The sequence below is a fragment of the Electrona antarctica genome (genome assembly GCF_951216825.1).
Source record: "Electrona antarctica genome assembly, chromosome: 18".
In the NCBI taxonomy this organism is placed as follows: Eukaryota; Metazoa; Chordata; class Actinopteri; order Myctophiformes; family Myctophidae; genus Electrona; species Electrona antarctica.
This window is the reverse complement of record NC_136799.1, coordinates 31,257,645-31,277,225: the sequence shown is the minus strand read 5'-3', so window position 1 is coordinate 31,277,225 and position 19,581 is coordinate 31,257,645. Positions and strand designations below refer to the sequence as shown.

Genomic DNA, 19,581 nt, shown 5'->3' with positions numbered 1-19,581 from the left:
ACATTAAAACTCACACCACTAACATATGCAAGTTTGCAACTCAAATTGGCAGGCGTTTTTAAGCATCACATAGGAGATTTGATCAAAGATCAGTTTCAAAGAAAGAAGAATTGTGGTTGAAAAGGACCTGCTTTTCTGTCCTAGATCATTTCTCCTGCCCTTCAGAGACTTGTAAATATGGGCCTTGGTTCACATAAAACATATGTTTTAGGATAGTTGTTGCAATTACAGCAGTTTGGGTTATACAGAATGGCTATTAACAATGCAATGAATGTATGACATCATAGCATCAAGTGAAAAGGAAATAAAGGGTTACATTGACTTTACTGTAATGTTTTGAAAATGTCTTTAAATGTGCTTTCCCTGTGATGATAGCGGTCAGATTTTGACATTTGACTTTTTCTAATGCACAGGGGACATTCCCTTTTTTTGGCTACACTCAAATTAAGGCCATTAGATTCTATTTGGCTAAACCACTCACTGGGGTCAGAAAATTACTTCTGTGACATATATTCCAGTGAATTGTTAAAATGGTTCCACATCATGTGGATATAATAGACTTAACGATGACCTTGAAGTGGAAGGCCCCCAAGATGAGAAATCCCTTGCTAATATTTGTTGGTCTATAATAAAAGGTTACTCCAGTAAATAATTGTGAACACAAAATTCAGGTGAATTGAGTCTGTAAACAATTGAAAATAAACCAAAAAAATATGGTTACAATGACTGGTATTGCGCCCAGCGAGGTTTCCGAAGAATACCGCTATATTTATTTTTTTCAAAATTGATAAACTCTTCAAAATAAAACAAATTATATCCCTATTTATCCAATTCAATGTCTATACGTAACTTCGAACAGGGGTGTGTCATATTTGTGGTTCACAAGCATCGGATGGACCATTCTAGACCAAAGCAAAGACATGTAGCAAGTATTAAAGTGACTGTCCTTCACCTCTGACATCTGGACCAAACACACAGTTTGGGAAACACTCAAAGTACGGTACATACTTTAGACACAACTCTGGAGACAGTTCTATTAAAAGTTAAACGTTATAAAACATTGACATCATTTTAGAGGACTGCTGTACAGTGAGCTGTGAGGAGAATGCCCCCCCTCCCCCCATCTCTGCCTCGACCCAGAACGAGGAACCATGTGTGAAAACAGAGTAGACCGACAAACACATGCGGTGCGACTCTTAACCGACCATATCCACGTGGTGGCCATTTTGTTCTTACTTCAAGACAGTATGGCATCAAAGTTAAATGGCCGACATGTAAATATGGGCAATGCTACTGATGAAACCTTTAGCTACACAAAGAATGTGGTGGCGCGGGGAGAAGCATTTTTTCTTCTTCTTGTTTTTGCACGACAAGCCAACAAAACAGAGCGATTAAAGTTTCGACTTCTTTCGAACGCAGCTCCTGCAAGGTAGCGTCCATACAAGAGGACTGTAGATGCATTTTACAACATGTATATAATTTCCCCTGCTTGTCACGACAAATGCCAAACCTACGTACGTACCTCACCACAGTAACTGACCGGCTACGGCCCACCGCAGCGGTGGGGCCGTCTTTGCGCTACACGTGCCCAAACCACCACCGACAAAAACACAAGGACACTTGCAGTCCTTTCTCAAGTCTTTCTGACCTCCCGTGACCTTTAAACCCCCGGGGTTACCTCCTCCACGCAGGGGGGATGTGGTCACTCTTCTCCCATGCAGAGCGATGGATTCCAATGCGGCCAGGACCCGGCGCACGCCCGGCCCACCCCAAGAAAAAACAAAGCACTCAAAGCTGGAAGTAGGAAAACAATACAAAGAGGAGGGTGAAAGGTGAAAAAAGATGGCCCATTCCATGGGGCGGCTCGCCACCTCATCCTGGCAGGGCGCTTCATTTGTTTTTCTTTTTAGGTGGGCAGGGGATCATCGTCTCCTTTGCTGCACTTGCACTTACAGCAGAGGACGATGGGCGTGGCCAACAGGAGGAAGGGGGAGGCGACCAACAGCAGAAGGCCGAAACCAGCGAAGATCCCCACAACCTGAACACACGACAATACAAGCAAGCACAACTTTTAATTGAAAAGCACTGAAATTGCAGGCTTTAATAGGAAATCACGTTTCGGTCTATACGACTTTCGTCAGGCTATATTTATAAAGTTAGCCTGTTACGTGCGCAAGAGATGTGCTTTTTATTAATTGAAAATGTTGTTCATTTTGGAAACACATTTTAATATGACAGTACCCATTTAGAGCTCAACATCTCTATTAATATTACAGTAGGTGTAACCGGGACAAATAGTTCTAGAGAAGCAACTCGAGCCACTACGAATTACTTGGACTCTATGGAGGATATTCCCCAAAACCACCCCCCATAGGAAAAAAAATATATATATATAATATATATATATATATTTTTTTTTTTTTGGGCGTGAACTACTCTTTTAATGATAGCACTGCCAATGCCATACATTTAGATTTTAGACGCATACTGTGGCTACCTCCCAGAGGAGCTTTGGTGTAGCTTTGGCGAAGATGTCATTGGACATCTTCGTTTTTGAGAAGTTATATTCAATAGCAGCTACTCATCTTTATCTCTTAAGTAATCTGTCTGCTGATTACATTAAAAGAGAGAAAAGCATGGATAATATGGTGCCAGTTCTTCAATCATGAGTGCAATTCAGGTAATTCACCACACAGGGGCGCATGACACCAGTAAAACTCCAGTGGAACTGAACTGAATGCCAAACATGCAGTCATAGGCAACAGTGACTTATTATAATGAACCCCCCTGCCCCTCCCCCTGATTTCAGGGCACAGGGGAAATTTTGGGATCACTTGAGGGCAAATCTGTGAAGGACAGGCACCCGTTATGTAAAAGAAAAACACACACATCTGCATCGGTAAATGCCTATTTTTGGCCTTTTGAAAGGATCTGATGTGGAGAACAGCACGGCTGTTTGAGCACAGTAATATCTCCTTTGGTCAGAGTAACAGGCCCTGAGAGAGTTAGTGTGTCAGACAACATTAGACACAGCGACGTGACCTTCTGTCCTCCTTATGCACACACACACACACACACACACACACACACACACACACACACACACACACACACACACACACACACACACACACACACACACACACACACACACACACACACACACACACACACACACACACACACACACACACACACACACACACACACACACACACACACACACACCTAATTATCCATCAGATACATGGAGGAGGACATGTTAGGTGTGGCGGAGAAGCTGAGATTTTCATGTAAAGGCCAGATTTGTGAATTTATGAATGAAAGATCTCATAGCAAGGCTGGTCTGAACCAGACAGAGATGGAGACCACAGAGAGAGCAAGAGCAGAGAGAGAGAGAGAGAGAGAGAGAGAGAGAGAGAGAGGAGAGAGGAGAGAGAGAGAGAGGAGAGAGGAGAGAGGAGAGAGAGAGAGAGAGGAGAGAGAGAGAGGAGAGAGAGAGAGAGAGATGATCTGTGATGCCTAATGTATGCTGCGTCTCGTGCCAAAAATAGCAGACCTGCAAGCTCACGACGTGTCGAATCCGCGATGCGTTGTGAGCTTGTAGGTCAGCTATTTTTGGCACGCGACACCGTCTTGCGGTGCAGTGTGAATGGGGCTTCAAGGGTGTTCATGACTCAGCCTGCCCCACTGGGTAACAGATGCCATTATGTATACTAATAATGTTCACAACAAGTCTGTTGTGAACACTGGAATGTGCCCGCCTGGCTAGAAATGGTACTCTGCTCCTTAACCCATTCAGGCCTGACGTCGAAATTTAAAAAAAAAAGTTTTCTAAATCATGACAATTTTCGGAAAGATTTGAGGGACATTTTAACGATTTTTCAAAAATAGCAGACCTACAAGTTCATAGCGCGCCACTCGGTGGCGCGCTATGAGCTTGTAGATCTGCTATTTTTCAATAGCTAAATTATAACAATGTTTAAAACACCAAAAGGGGTTCCCGCCCCAAAATGGGTTAATGGTTGTGGTTAAACGCTAACGTGACATGGATGCGTTCCAGGTCTCAATGGATTAACCCATTTAGGCCTGACGTCGAAATAAATAAAAAACGTCTTCTGAAAGAATATATTCAAAGATCTGTGCCACATTTTCACGATTTTTCAAAAATATTTTTTTATACATAGCACTAATGTGCTATGTATAAAATCTAAAATGACATGGATGCTTTGGTGTTAAAATGGGTTAAGGAATGGTGCTAAGTTAAAGAATGGTGCCAGTTAAGGAATGGTGCTAAGTTGAGGAACGCTGTTAAAAGGCCTACAGTACATCGTAAATTGGAATGATGGTGAAGCTAAAGGTTGTGAAAAGTGAACAGTGCCAGAGCTCCTTGCTATGTAGCAGTAGACTGTTGCATGCAGACTGAAAAGTGGTAATCAAAAGGAATATTTTACATTACAATACTGTAGTCGCTTCTTTCATTTGTCTACTACACAGGTCACTGGACATGTAGTTAACAGGCTTACTGCTCCTGGCGGAACGTTCCGTCATAAGGAATCCAACTAGCAACTGCTTCTGGCGTAATGTTCCGTCTGATAAGCTTTATTATTGATATCAAACCGGATCGCTGATTTCTTTTTTTTATTATTATTATTTTGGCTTGGCTTTTCCTTCTTTAGCAATCCTAGACCGGATTGTGCAACCGCGCTGCCGTCCAGGCGTCCACCTTCCATTATACAGGCTGACTAAAAAGCTGAATAATAGTGGAGCAGATTAAGTCAATATATCATAAGAATCGTTCACTTGATGGTACAAGCACCAAAATTGGCACACAAGTGCTTCGGAACCTACTCTCTCAGAAAAGTACGTTGTCCACTTGAAAAAAACTAAATGGACACCATTTTTCAAGATGGCCGCCATTCGAGGTCGTTTTAAACCGTGTTTGAGCTATATTGAGCTATACAATCCTATTTTGATGGCCTATACATCGAAATATATGTTTCTGAGTATGATAAATCCAATTCTGCATTTAGAACATCAAAACTATTTAATATTATGATGATACAATGGGAATTAAACGATAAAGTGGGGCATATTAAGTCCATATTCCATAATAATCCTTCACTTGGTGGTACAAGCACCAGATTTGGCACAAATGATGTCCAGGATGTACTTTCTAAGAAAAGTACGTTATCCAGCTGAAAATCCAAGATGGCCACCAGTTTTCAAGATGGCCACCTCGTCAAATAAATACGTATAACTTTACTGAACAGAAATGTGTGATCCACACATTGATCCAAACATCAAAATGAATGTATTCTGACTGGAAGAACTCAATGGTGTCAATTATTTAATTCCAATATGGCCGCCAGTTTTCAAGATGGCGGCTATTACGCAACTCAAAATTAGCGTTTTTGGAAGCCTTCTGATCACCGATATTGTTGAAGGGCAACATCATTCATTGAAATGCTGTGATCAAGCTCTATTGGTTTGTAATTTTGTATATAAGAGTTATGTCAAAGCACAACCAGGACACACTGGTGACATCACTGCTGTGAGACTCATGGAGCATGAGCATGGGGTTCAGTGTATGCTTGTAGCGTACTAGAGGTAGTTGTGGTTTACTAACTGTTGTAGTGGTGTACTCACTGTAGTTTGTAGTATACTTTAGTGTCCTAAATGCTATCTAATATGTGTCAGCATGGGAGAGCTGAGACAAGGGTAACAGGGATTCAGTTACCTGGATGGTGTACAGATCGCACAGGACTTGCACTGGATGAATGGTCGGGCTAGGTGTAGGGCACCAGATGCTTGAACCTAGATGCATCCCATATTTCAATGTGCTTTGTACGGTTGGGTGGTAAAAGGATATATACCCTCAGCCTTTAACCGTATAACACAAGATGTTCGCTACTAAAACTGATTGGAGGAAGTGTGTCAAACAGATACGAAAGAGGAGTTGAAGTCTCCCCGTATTTCCACCCCATTCGACCGTTATCTCTGTATTGGATAGGCGAAATCCTCCGTTATCAGCACCTTTATACGGCCAATATGGCCATACTGGCATACTCACTGTTTCAGTATGTCATTATCACCTATTGTGACGGGTGATAATGGTATTTTTGTGTCACTGATGTCAATGACGGAGGCGTGCTGTGTCTGGTGGCCTTGAGCCACGTGAGACAACGTGCTGAGCGTTGCGACGGCCACCAGACCCGACTCAGCACCGTCCGAGTTACGTCCCGATAGGCAGAGGATAGTATAGTAGCCCCTAGTTTCCATGCGCCGACAATAGAGTTGGAAATGACACGTTCAGCCAAGGGTGAGTATGCCAGTATGGCCATATTGGCCGTATTCCAAGGTGCTGATAACGGTTGATTTTGCCTATCCGATACAGTGATAACGGTCGTGCCCATCATGCTAGACTCATCCAGATTGGATGATGGAGGTGGCAGTGAAGATACATTGAAGCAAAACAGTACAAAGTTAGTTAGTACCAAAAAGTACCAAAATTGTCGGCCAAATGTTTAGCAACGGAAACTCCAGTTTTCCACTAAGAGAGCAGCTGAAATTCAGAATGATCCTGGTGATGGACATGCAAAAATTCAAAGAGTGCAGTGGATGTGATCTCCCCCCATCGAAGCCCTGTATGACGATCGTTGTGTCAGCAAAGCTCGTGGACTTATGAGGGACCCAAGCCATCCCAACCACAGAGATGCTTGCGGATGCTGCCACATGGAAAACGTTTTCAGTCTCAAAGCCACTGGAAATAGACTGCAAATAAGCTTCTTTCCCCAAACAATCAGATACATGAACGAACTGATAAGAACCGGGGCGAAAGTTTACCTAACTTTGCTACAACAGGGAAAACATGCACATGTATATGTTACTATTTTTCTAGCACTCTTTATTCTATCCCTTCGTTTGCTGTGCTTGCTGTGTTTTTTGTTGTTTGCCATCTATGCCGCTGCATTGTCTGTAAGGAAGCCAAACTAAAATAAGTTTTACTCTTATGTACCTGTCCTGTACACAAGATGTGTACAGGACAGTAACAATAAAGTAACAATAAAGTCCAACCTTGAACCTTGATCTAGGTTCAAGCATCTGGTGCCCTACACCTAGCACGACCGTTCATCCAGTTCCTTTTAAGTCCTGTACGATCTGTACACCATCCATGTAACTGAAGTTCCGTTACCCTTGTCTCAGCTCTCCCACGGTGGCACATCTTGTCAATTCAGGTGCGGCTATCTAACTACAATACTACAACTAACTAAACTTCTAGTGGAGATATATACAGGGGCTAATTAGCATTAGGACACTAAAGAATACAACAAACTACAGTGAGTACACTACAACAGTTAGTAAACCACAACTACAGCACTGAACCCCATGCTGAGTCTAACAGCAGTGATGTCACCAGTGTGTTCCTGGTTGTGCTTTGACATCACTCTTATATAATAAAAAAAATACAAACCAATAGAGCTTGACCACAGCATTTCAATGCATGATCAATGAATGATGTTGCCCTTCAACAATATCTATGATCAGACAGCTTCCGAAAACGCAAATTGTGAGTCACGTAATAGCTGCATCTTGCAAACTGGCGGCCATATTGGAATTCAATTCCAACACTATTGAGTTCTTACAATCAGAATACATTCATGTTGATGTTTGGATCATTAACACAATTTTACTTCGAAAACCTTTTTGTTGTTTTGTTTTTTTGCATTTGACGAGGCGGCCATCTTGACAACTGGCAGCCATCTTGGATTTTCAGCTGGATAACGTGCTTTTCATAGAAAGTACATCCTGGACATCATGTGTGCCAAATGTGGTGCTTGTACCACCAAGTGAAAGATTCTTATGGAATATTGACTTAATCTGCCCCAGCTTTTTGTTTAATTCCCATTGTATCATCATAATATTCAATAATTTTGATTTGCTAAATGCAGAATTGGATTTATCATACTCAGAAACATACATTTCGATGTATAGGCCATCACAATAGGATTATTCAATCAAACTATAGTTCAAACACTGTTGAAAACCATTTTGAAAGGCGGCCATCTTGAAAAATAGTGGCCATTTAGTTTTTTCAAGTGGACAACGTACTTTTCTGAGAGAGTAGGTTCTGAAGCACTTGTGTGCCAAATTTGGTGCTTGTACCATCAAGTGAACGATCGTTTCAGTAATCTGCTCCACTATAACTCGAAATCTACGGAGCTCTCCATGGTTTGGATAAAACGTGCGATGTTCGGAGGTCTTTGTTGATTATCCGGTGGTCTAGATGGAAACATTGGCGCTTTATAGAGCAAGGATGGCTTTATTTTAGCTCGCTAGCATTAAAGATGGACGCCCAGACAGGATGTCAGTCCAGCGTGTGCTACATTGAAATCGGCTCGGCAGTCTGCAGTTGGCTCTGCGTCCAGCAGGAGGCAGTATATGGGTTAAAAGGTCGATTTATACACGAGGGTGGCGCTCACAAGAAAGCCTGAAGCACGGCATGAAATAAAGCTGATTTATAGCCCAATTCATACTTTGGCGTAGAATGGTGTTGCCCGCTAAAAATAGCTCACAACGTCTGGTAGCTTTTAGATCTGCTACTTATGGCGAGTGACGGATTTGAATTTAAGCATAACAGAGACCCTCGGCACATGGCCCAAGCTGTCTTTGCCTATTACAGTCTGTAGCTGCGTGATATGTCTGAATGTGTGTGTGTGTGTGTGTGTGTGTGTGTGTGCGTGTGTCAGGGGTTCTCAACGTTTTTGGCCGGGGACCCCCGGAAATGCTTTGGCAATGTCTCGGGACCCCCGCCGCGCCCCCTCCCGACCCCCAATATAAATTGACTGCTACAATTTAGCTATTGAAAAATAGCAGATCTACAAGCTCATAGCACGCCACCGAGTGGCGCGCTACGAGCTTGTAGGTCTGCTATTTTGGAAAAATCGTGAATAAAAAAAAAAAAAAAGAAATCTTATTTTTTTTTTGAAAATAATTTGGGGACCCCCTAAAATAATTTGGCGACCCCCCGAGGGGTCGCGACCCACGGGTTGAGAACCCCTGGTGTGTGTGACAAAGACGTGAGTGAAGCGAAGACGAGACAGAGACAGAGACAGTGGGGGGGAACATGCTGCAGTGCAGATAAAGAGGGGAGCCCTGAATGAGTGGGGGGGAATAAGGGGAGAAGAAGTCAGCCTCTCACCTGTGTTCTGTGCCAGATAACAGACGCCCTGGAGTGGCCCAGTTTGTTACGACAGGGCCCTTTGTCATAGTGGATCAAGAGGAAGTCATCCTGTCAAATAGGCGCACAGACACACGCGCACAGACACACACACACACACGCACACACACACGCACACAATTAGCGGGCTGAGGAGCACATGCAGCTATTCAGAGAAAATGGCTTTTAAATGACCTGTGCGGTCCACTGTATGTACGGTAACTCCACAAGCAGAATTACATGAGGTAAGTAAGACACATTCCAGCTAAGAAGCAGAGTCGAAAAGGACCTTAAACAATAAATACAAAGGTTTACTTTATTTTGATACATTTCGCAGGCAGCATCGCTTTGGAGCAGTATTATTCATTAACATTATTTCTGGAAGAACAGGACAATTGTTATTGACTACTAGAAATAGTACTGTACATTACTTTGTTATAAATATCCACAGGTTTATACTGTGAAAACATCCATAGACATTCTAACCGGAAATAGCCATTTGTTTACAAATTAAAGTATTCAGATGTGGTCTGTAACATCCAATACCAGCCTCATCAAGAGGCCCGAGTGGGAAAGCAATTATTTTGATAAAGAAAAGCCATTACTGGCATAAGTATGGAAGCTCATTTCTGCCAATGTGAAGAAAAGGAAAGAGAAAAAAAACATGCAAGTCATTATAATGATGAACTACCTCAGAATAATGACTGTGCGTGTCAAAATAATGACTGTGCGTGTCAAAATAATGACTTTGCGTGTCAAAATAATGACTTTGCGTGTCAAAATAATGACTTTGCGTGTCAAAATAACGAGAAACACTCTCAAAATAACGACTAACGGCCCTACCTTCATCCGGCACAAAATGGCACCAAAACGCAGTGCAATTGTCATTGTTAGTTTACAACCAATGCAGTTGTCATTTTCACACACAGCACCACGACCCCTATTAACTTCTTTACTGCCATCTAGTGTTCAAAAACTTTGACTGCTTCTCTGCCGCTGGTTCACTCCAATGCTACGGAAATTGATTTGTTTCCGGGTTAAACAGGAAGGTGGGGGCTTCCGGAAGTGGAACGACACCACACAACACAGCCCACAGCCTTTAGCTAGCAGAACAACCAGCTACATTTTCTCAGCGATGCGATGCGATACAAAATCACAAATGATTTATGATCGTCGGGTGCGCGCCGGCTCACCATGGACAGCTCTCTAACCTTTGGAGATACGGCGCTTTGAAAATCGGGTTATAATGGAGGCTCAACGGAGCTGGATTTAAAAAAACATCGCTGCTGGTGAAGGAGGAGGGCTATACTACCCGGAGCAATGCTAAAAGGTAAACAGACGGACGGCACGTTCATATATACAGTAAACGTTTGTCTACGCTTATAAACGTAGCTGGCAAGAACAGGTCCCGGGGGGGGGATGGGGGGGGGAGGACGTTTGTAAAGGTATTTGGCGTATTTGGCAATATGACCAATATACTTGTGACCATTTTGTGTGCCGATGTGTGTGTTGGTCTAAAGTCTAGTATGTCTGTGCTATTTAAAGAGCGCATTAGATAGCAGATTTACCAACATATACAGTAGGTGGGTACGCAATGCACGCAAACCACTTGCAATCTTAATCCATCCGAATTAAACACGGTACGACTTTGGTTGCATTCTTTCACTTGGCGCACAAGCAGATCTGTTTCCACCACAGAACATTGCATCTCCACCATCTTGCCGAATCAGTCATAACAATGTGCACCTAGCAAGGCGCACCTAGCTCTTAAAGGGAATGTGAGATGACACTGATTGTTCTCATTTAGGTCAAGTCCAAAACATACGCATGACTAATTCAGACTATATGTGCCTTACTCACCCAAGGTGCAGCTTTAGACCATGAATTCAACTACGACCATCGTTTTATTTGACATTACTAAGTCATTATTTATGAAATACTGAGTAATTTATTCCATAACCACTTAAGCCCTATTATATAATTTGTCATACAAAAAAATAGACAATGGCTTGCAGATCCGATCCAAAACAGGGATGCTAGGATAAAAGTGCTTAATTGTTTTGCTGCTCTTACTTACTGTTGCTATGAATCATCGATATATAAGGAAAGCCATTGTGGACCAGTTCAGTGTACAACTCACATCCAGAGATTCCAGACAGTACCAGCAGAAGGCGTGTTTACAGTTCTTGCACATCATCTGGGCACACCCCTCGTCTCTCTCAATGTAAACTTTACATTTGGGACATCGTTTGATGGGGGCATCGTCTTCCTCATTCTTGAAGAAGGAGCTGAGAGAAAAGAGAGAAGGAGGAATTAGATTTTTTCAGTGAAAAGCCACACGGTCACGGAATAAAAAAAAGCCAGTGTCACGGAATAAAATCCTATTTGCAGATACTTTGTCAGGACGCGCTGATCAATATTCGGCAGGCTTTTGTCCAAATGAAAGTGAGACGCCGGAAGCTCATATTTATGCCGTTCTTTTAACAAACTGCTGAGGTAATGAACCTTGACCTCAAGGGTTCTTAAGCTTGTTTTAATTATTATTATTTTTTACTCGGTCAGCCTCCTGGGCCCATATTTTCCGCTCCGCTGTTCATGTCAGTGATTCTATATCCATTCCTCCTGTTTCAGTAAAGTGCTGACTGCTCAAGGCCGGAGGTGAGAAGGTAGCTGTCCTTCTCTGTGCCCTCTTCAAGACACAAAACAAGCCCATTCATTTCCAGGCCAATTCTCTCGTATTGATCGAACCGGGCTCCGAGTGGTTTAAGGCGCATATGTGTGCGCACACACACAGACCCCCATTCATCCGACACCTGGCAGCCATCTTGAAACAAAAAACCCTCAAATTTGCTCAGGGGGAAGGGGTAGGTTTTCGCGCATGCACTGTATTAGAATCAGTCCCATCCTTGATAGTTTTTTGGTCAGTTATGATATAGCCAATGGAAAGGTGAAAATAAGACATTTTAGACACAAGCTAAAAACCCAAACCACAGTCATTTTTAGCCCCCCCCCCCCTCTCTCTCTCTCTCTCTGTCTGTCTCTGTTGATTTGACTGGTGGAAGATTGTATATAGCTCTCTACTCCCCCTAGTGGACATACTATCTACATTGTGAAATGTGCAGCTCACCAAACCTCTGCAAAGATAAAGGGTCAAGATCAGTGGCACTTAACGGTATAACCGAGGATAGACTAACTGCACTTATCTGCTTTGCATTATGGGAAGCTGTTAAAGCAACAGATCACTTTGGTAGGTGGTTTGGGTTTGGGTGGTTAGGAGGTTTGGGTTTTGTACTTTCCTTACATGATGTAAACTAGTCCATTGATGAGACATATCACTTCTTTGTGCGAGAGAAAATAAATAAATAAATAATCCAAAAATACTGTCTTCCATTGTACATCACAATTTGGCCATTGTTTCACCAGTTTGTATAGTATCGTTTGTTGATTACTTTTGATGCAGTAATAATGGTCTTATTACTTTTCTTTCTTTTAGGTATTAAAATGTTAAAAGCCCTTAAATTGTCACTCTGGGGACCCCCATTTTGGCAACTATTTCCCTACACGAGCACTGACATTTCTACTGTAGAACTATATATACAGTACACACAGTAATCACCTGATTTGGCGGGAATGTACCTTGTGTGTGCTTCACTTCCTCCACACTTCCTATATTCAGTTCTGTAAAGTCCCTTGTAAATATTGGTAGTTGCTGGTTGTATTTATTTTGGGCTTGTTTCTAAAGTGTACAGTAGTACTTATTTGGGCTTGCTTCCGGTTCTCACATTTCTTCCCGTCTAGGAAGCCCAGATTAATATGCAATTATCCACGGACATCCAAAAATGTTTTTTGCCATGGACCCCATACAAGATTTGTGTTGTTAAAATGTTTAAAAAGAATATTCAAAATATTTCAATTCATTCTCAATATTTTAGAAAATAACAGATGTACAACCTCGTGTTGCTGTGAGCTTGTAGATCTGCTATTTTCAAATAGCCGATTTGTTTGTGCTTGTTTTCATAGACCTGAGTTGTTACCTGACCACAGGATAGACCAACAGCACCTACCGTAGTTAGTTGTTAATATTAGCATATTCTACCATACAGATTTGTTTTATTTACCACAAAAAAAAAGGTATGGATCCTTAATATCATACCCTAAAATCACTGCCCGCCACTGTGTTTCTCTTCATTTATTACTTCATTATACCCGGAAGTTATGCAGGAACGCCTACTGAGTGGCAAAAAACTACTTTCTGGCATTGATTGCATTAAGCGACTCACGTTGCCACTCACTTAATGCATGCGCATACCCTTTATTGCCTCAAAAAAAAAAGAATAATAAAATACAAAATACCAAAAAAATTGCAAAATAAAATAATCCATTTTATCTTTAATGCAAAGTGTCCAAGATTCATGAGCACTTCTTAGTAGTTATTAGTAGTACACCTACAGTCATTTAGAGAAATGTCAGAGGAAACTACCTGCATCTGTGTGAGGAAACTCCCTTCCCTGGAATACTGTGGCTCTTATCCAATGCAAGGAAACTAACACAGGAAACTGAAACCTTATCAGAGTCAAGCAGAGGGTGTGGTGCTCAATGGAACCTTTCACAGAAGGAACAAATGCCCTCCACAATAACAGCATCGGTCATCAGGTTCTAAAGGCTTTACATTCAAAGGTTCATCATTTTTCAAAGATATAGAGAACACATGCAGGTGAAGCCGTTTATTTGTGTTAAGGCAAGTCTTCAGTCACAGTCTTACAGCCAGAAGGTGTGGTTCCAACACCAAGGCCTCTAATTTGAGGGCGGTGATGTTAATGCATTTCTGCTGTGTTTATCGGCAGTGCAATGGATGGGTTCAGAAGTTTGACACACAGCAGCAGAACCGGTACAACTGGTGTTAACGGAACAAAGACGGCTTGAATGAAGCGCAACAATCCATCACAAGACTGCTGCCATTTTTCTGCATTTTATTTTGCCATTTTATTCTCAGTCTGTGTGCCCAATCCAGTAAAGATCGTTCTCCAAAAAGGGGAAAGAGAAAATATCTGTTTGCCGGCTTATATATGGCCGACATTAGTCAGACTTGCTCATTGTCAGCAGAATATTGCTGGAAGACCCGATCAGGAACACGTCATTCACGGCGACGGTTGACATTAGTGGTGGGATATTTGCTTTGTGTCTGCGAGGATGTCAGAGAAAACACTGTGCTGAAGGACCAAGAGTTAGATCTCAATGGCAGTTTTAATGCCACTGGCTTCTGTGAGCCACACTAAACGTAGACGGAGACAAGAAAGCTCCTTTCTCCTCCGTGCAGCCGGGGGTTTTCAGGGAAAGACGAGCTCATAAAGCAGAAGCTGTAATCTGTGGACATGTACAAGCAGCCCTCTCAACTTTCCCTTCCTCTATCCTCAGATGCCGTAAGCCTGATTTATACTTCAGCATACGGCAGCGTCGCTCGCCGAAAATAGTAGATCTACAGGCCTGCAACGTGTCGCACCACCTGACCGCACTGCTATTTTCCAGGGAATGACTACTACTACTACTATTAATAAATACATTGACAGTGTACATGACTGCAGCTTAGATTTGGGGAGATAGATTTTAACGTCTGGCTAATGGCTAATTACTTTATGTTGGCTGTATCCTCGACCAAAGCTCGGGCTAACCTGAGCTGCCCTGTCAGAAGCCACAGGGACGACTAAGCCGACTGCCGATCCATATTAAATACAATACACGAATCCCTACTGTTTTCCACACATGCAGGCTTCCTGGAACTGGAAGCCATGTCTCTTTAGGAGCCAATATTCATTGATCATCTGCACTTGTCTGAGACCTACTTATCTCCCAAGTGATAGCTAAAAAGGTCAGGAGAGCCAGCTGCTGATCCTAGGCTGTTGTTTCCTGCTTTAATAATATGAATACGGTTTCTGGTACAAGGGCATCACCGCGACATTGTGAGGTCACAACCTCATGGTGCTCGGTGAACTGAACATGTTAAGGTCAACTGAGCCGAAATGCAGTGGGGGGAGATGACCTCTGAATGACCCCCATGAGGGCAGTACAGCTGTGGCTCAGGAGGTAGAGGAGGTCGTCTAATGATCCGTGGGTCAGCGCTTGCTAGGCGTATAAACACTGAATTTGAAAAAGCATTAAAGCAATGCCTCTTTATTCCAAAACTAGGCCACCGGCCTACTTGGAAACGATGCAAGTTGGGAACCTAGTATGCAATACCTGTTGTCATAGCCCCGTTTTAGTCGTCTGTCTGTGTCCCTTACTCCCTTTTGTGCCCCTGTCTGTCTGTCTGGGTCTGAAGAGTGCAAACGGACTGTGAAAAGTGGACTGGTTAAGTAATCAAATGGCAGGTGTGGGATTGCCATGGAAATCAATTGGCTGAAGCAGAGGCTGGTAAGGGGTCCACTGGCAGAGCTAGCCCCCCACCCACACACACACACACACACACACACACACACACATAAACAGTTTGAATGTAGTATTTATATTTAAAAATGATCCAACTTTTAATTTTATTTTTTATAATTTTTATCCCACGATTTTGTAACCCATTTTTCACCCATGTGAATGGGCACTGATGACGCGGAGGAGGAAACACGCCACCAGCACCCACAGCGTCCCGAGCGGGAATCGAACCCAGGACCTTCTAGCTGTGAGGCGACAGCACTACCAACTGTGCCACCGTGCCCTAATGATGATCCAACTTTTTGACCCTTTTGAAACTTCCATAGAAAACACTGATAGAAGCTGTAGCCTTCATCATCACAAGTCCTTTTCAGGCTTTTATTTCTTACTTTCAACATGATTATATTATAAAATAAAATATCTAATTCAGACGAGAGAGAGAGAGAGAGAGAGAGAGAGAGAGAGAGAGAAAGAGAGAGAGAGACAGATGTTGATAATCTCTGAGGCAGTTGCGATCGTGGTAATAATAAAAAAACGGTACCTGTTCTCTCCTGGTAGGAAGGAGGTGATGGGCAGGTTGCTCTCCTGGCAGGCTTGCCCAGGGTGCCAGTTGGCCTTGCAGGCCGAGCAGAACTCCAGGGCACAGACAGCGCACTGGACCAGCTGGGGCAGGGCTGGAGGGTCCGCCTCCTTGAGCTGGCACACGGCCTGGCACGTAGAGGACGGGCACCACGTCCGGCACGGGTCCAGCAGCACCTCTGGGGACGCACACACAAAAAAATAATATAGTGTGTATCTCTTTTTGAAAAGAGGAGTCTTAACAGGCACGCTTGTCTGGTGGCAAGAGGCCACGGCGGTAATGTCATGGACATGATGTCTTTATTTACGACGCAACAATCGCCACAGTGTTTTTGGAGATGCCCACTGAATGGCACAATCCAAGACCAACCTTTGTCATCGTCTACAGTTGGGTGCCACCGATATTGTCCCTTATCATTTGACCCATTTAGGCCTGACCTCAAAATTTAAAAAAATCCTTCTAAATCCTCCAGTTTTCTGAAATAAATATTTTCACGATTTTTCAAAAATAGCAGACCTACAAGCTCGTAGCGCGCCACTCGGTGGCGCGCTATGAGCTTGTAGATCTGCTATTTTTCAATAGCTAAATTATAACAGTTTAAAACACCAAAAGGGGTTCCCGCCCAAAATGGGTTAACTGTCCTTTTGCGCAGATCACGCAAACCTCAGCAAAAAGAAAAGGACAATATCGATGGCCTCCAACTGTATGTGTTCCAAGTGTCTTGTATTGGAAAGTTCATATTGGGTTTTATTATTTCTGTAATTATTCTTTCAACTGGCAAGCTCAATTGACAGGTCAGAAGAATATTTATAGATTTGTCTATATTCAGCATTTTTCAAAATTATATGGCCAGGCAAACAACCATTTCTGAGGTCCATGCCTTTCACAGATTCCCCATGGCTGTACAGTGGGAACCCCAAAAAACAGTTTGAGTTTCAGTGGCTTTCTATTAAAGCTGCCATTGTTATGTGTTGATTAAGGTCCAAAGCACACATTCAACATGCAGTCTGGGCAGTGGGCACCGTCCTGCAAAAATATGGAATGATTACAGCAGTGATTCTGCCTGGCTGCACTGATTAAATGGCTGAACGCTTTTATCCAGGCAACATCAATGGCCCTCTTTGAGGGTTTCTCTGAGGAATGTTTTTTTTTTCTTCCTTCCCTTAATATTTTTAGGCAGTCGTTGCTTTATTTAGATAGGATTGTAGAGGGACAGGAAACAGAGGGCAGAACGAGGAGGACATGCTAAACAGGTAGTGTCCAGCCAGGAGTCAAACTAGGAACGTTATGGTTGTAATCTGGTCACCTATTGGCACGGCCAGTTTAGAGGATATTTACTCATTATGGCACGCTTTCTCAAACAGCGAGTCAGGACCCACGTTTGGGTCCGACACCTTTATCCAAACCCCTTTTTATTCTATTAAAAAAATATATATGTATATTATAAAAAATAAAAAAAAGTTACAAAAAAAAAATCTCAACTTTAAAACAAAAACAAAACAAAGTAAAAACAACATTTCCTAAAAAAGAAAGAAACCCTGAATAACTAAAATAAAGTGTTTAAGAAGTAAACAAGTGGGTCTTGAGCTAAAGTTTGGGATCCACTGCATTATGGGATATCATGCAGGCCGGCCCCCTATGCTGTGTATTATTGTCTGCTCGTGTGTATTATGTGTGCATGTGCATGTGTCTGCGTGCGTGCATGCGTGCGATGGGTTCGTTCCAGTTCCTGCTGGGAACCCACCAAAAAAAAGATTGGTAGCAAGGCTAACAGCTTGCTTTAGCTGGTGGCGTTTCACCAGTTAGCATGTCTACACCGACAGCAGGACTTGCACCTCCTCCCGCCTTAGAGCACTTATCTTCTCTGCACTGATATCCGAGCCTTTTATCACACCGTTAACATTTGTTCAGCATGCGCTGTAAACCACATATGCAGATACAAGTCGCATACACTGAATACATAACTGGGGCAGAGATACAAAAGAAAGGCTTTAACTAAGCCATCAAGCTGTGCTAGAAAGACCTGCCTCGATCAGAGTCAGTCAGACAGTTCACTAGGCCAGAGCCATACCAATCCAATTAAAACCCAGTCTGGGAGGCTTTCCCCTTCATGTACATTTGATACGGACTGGTGTTAAAACTTTGATACGGATGACAGGGTTGAGTCAGGATACTACAGTAAGAGTCAGTCATCATGCGTTTGGCCCTGAATACCTGTAGGCACTGTCCCTGCGTGGGTAATTATGTGCATTACACAAGGAGGTGTATTGAATCTTGGAATTCCCACAGGCTGAAGAAGATTCTGAAACCGATCCAAAGCATTCTGACACAACACCAGCGACACCAATTAGAATTATTGGTGGCATTGATCGAAAATCACAGGTGGCATTTCGCCCAAAGCGACAGGGAACTTTGACATCCAAATGAAACACTAATGCCGTCCAGATTCTACAATGCGATGAAACCAGTGGAAGGATAACAAACTCAACAAATGCCTGTCGGCACTAAAAGATCAACAGTCACTCAGCAACAAGGTTTCAATCAATGTTGCCCTGACCAAATCTCATTGTAGGTTTTCCCCAGAAACAGCTGGGGTATTTCTTTTTTTTTAATGTTTTTATTTTGGTCATTGTGTACAAGCATAATGAAAAGTTTTACATCATGTGGTCAAGTGCATTAGATTACTTTCATGTCCAGCAATAGTAAGAGAAATCTATGAAAATCTGAGAACTAAATCGTTACCAAGACATTTCTTCACCAATGTGTTTCTAAAGGTGTCTAATAATACTAAAAGTTTGAAATTCAACTCCCGTGGGAAAGTTGAGTTATTAGCATAATATGTGACCATACCCTTAACATCCTATATAAGGCAAAAAAGTCCAAATTTCATCATTCTTTAAGTAACATGTGACATATGAAACTAGGGTGTTTGCATGATTCTGAATTCATTCCAAGCATTAGTTTTGCACAAAAAACACTCCTTGGGAGGAAAACGGCCACACAAACGTGATGAGGTCAGCACATTTGGTCAAGTGGATATGGCCTAATTTAGCCCAAGGAGTGTTTTTTGTGCAAAACTAATGCTTGGAATGGATTCAGAATCATGAAATCACCCTAGTTGCATATGTCACATGCTACTTAAAGAATGATGAAATTTTGACTTTTTTGCCTTATATAGGATATAATATTCCCACGGGAGTTGAATTTCAAACTTTTAGTACATGTTATTAGACACCTTTAGAAACACATTGGTGAAGAAATTTCTTGGTAACGATTTAGTTCCCAGATTGGTCAAATACCTGATAAAATGCCCTTACTACAAATGTGGAGTTCACCAGAAACATGACATGTTATATTTGCT

General features: G+C 42.5%; 1 protein-coding gene across 4 annotated transcripts in view; it reads right to left on the bottom strand.

Annotated features, from left to right (window-relative positions):
* Window positions 1-55: 55 nt before the first annotated feature.
* rnf144aa (ring finger protein 144aa) overlaps window positions 56-19,581 on the bottom strand; it is a 51,730-nt gene continuing 32,204 nt past the window's right edge. For all 4 annotated transcript variants that reach the window (XM_079528841.1, XM_079528844.1, XM_079528842.1 and 1 more), the window contains 4 exons: window positions 16,182-16,398; window positions 11,361-11,508; window positions 9,203-9,292; window positions 56-2,038 (listed from right to left, as the gene is read on the bottom strand). In XM_079528841.1, coding sequence (XP_079384967.1) covers window positions 1,907-2,038; window positions 9,203-9,292; window positions 11,361-11,508; window positions 16,182-16,398 — 587 coding nt within the window. In that variant the 3' untranslated portion in view covers window positions 56-1,906. The remainder of the gene's footprint in view (window positions 2,039-9,202; window positions 9,293-11,360; window positions 11,509-16,181; window positions 16,399-19,581) is intronic.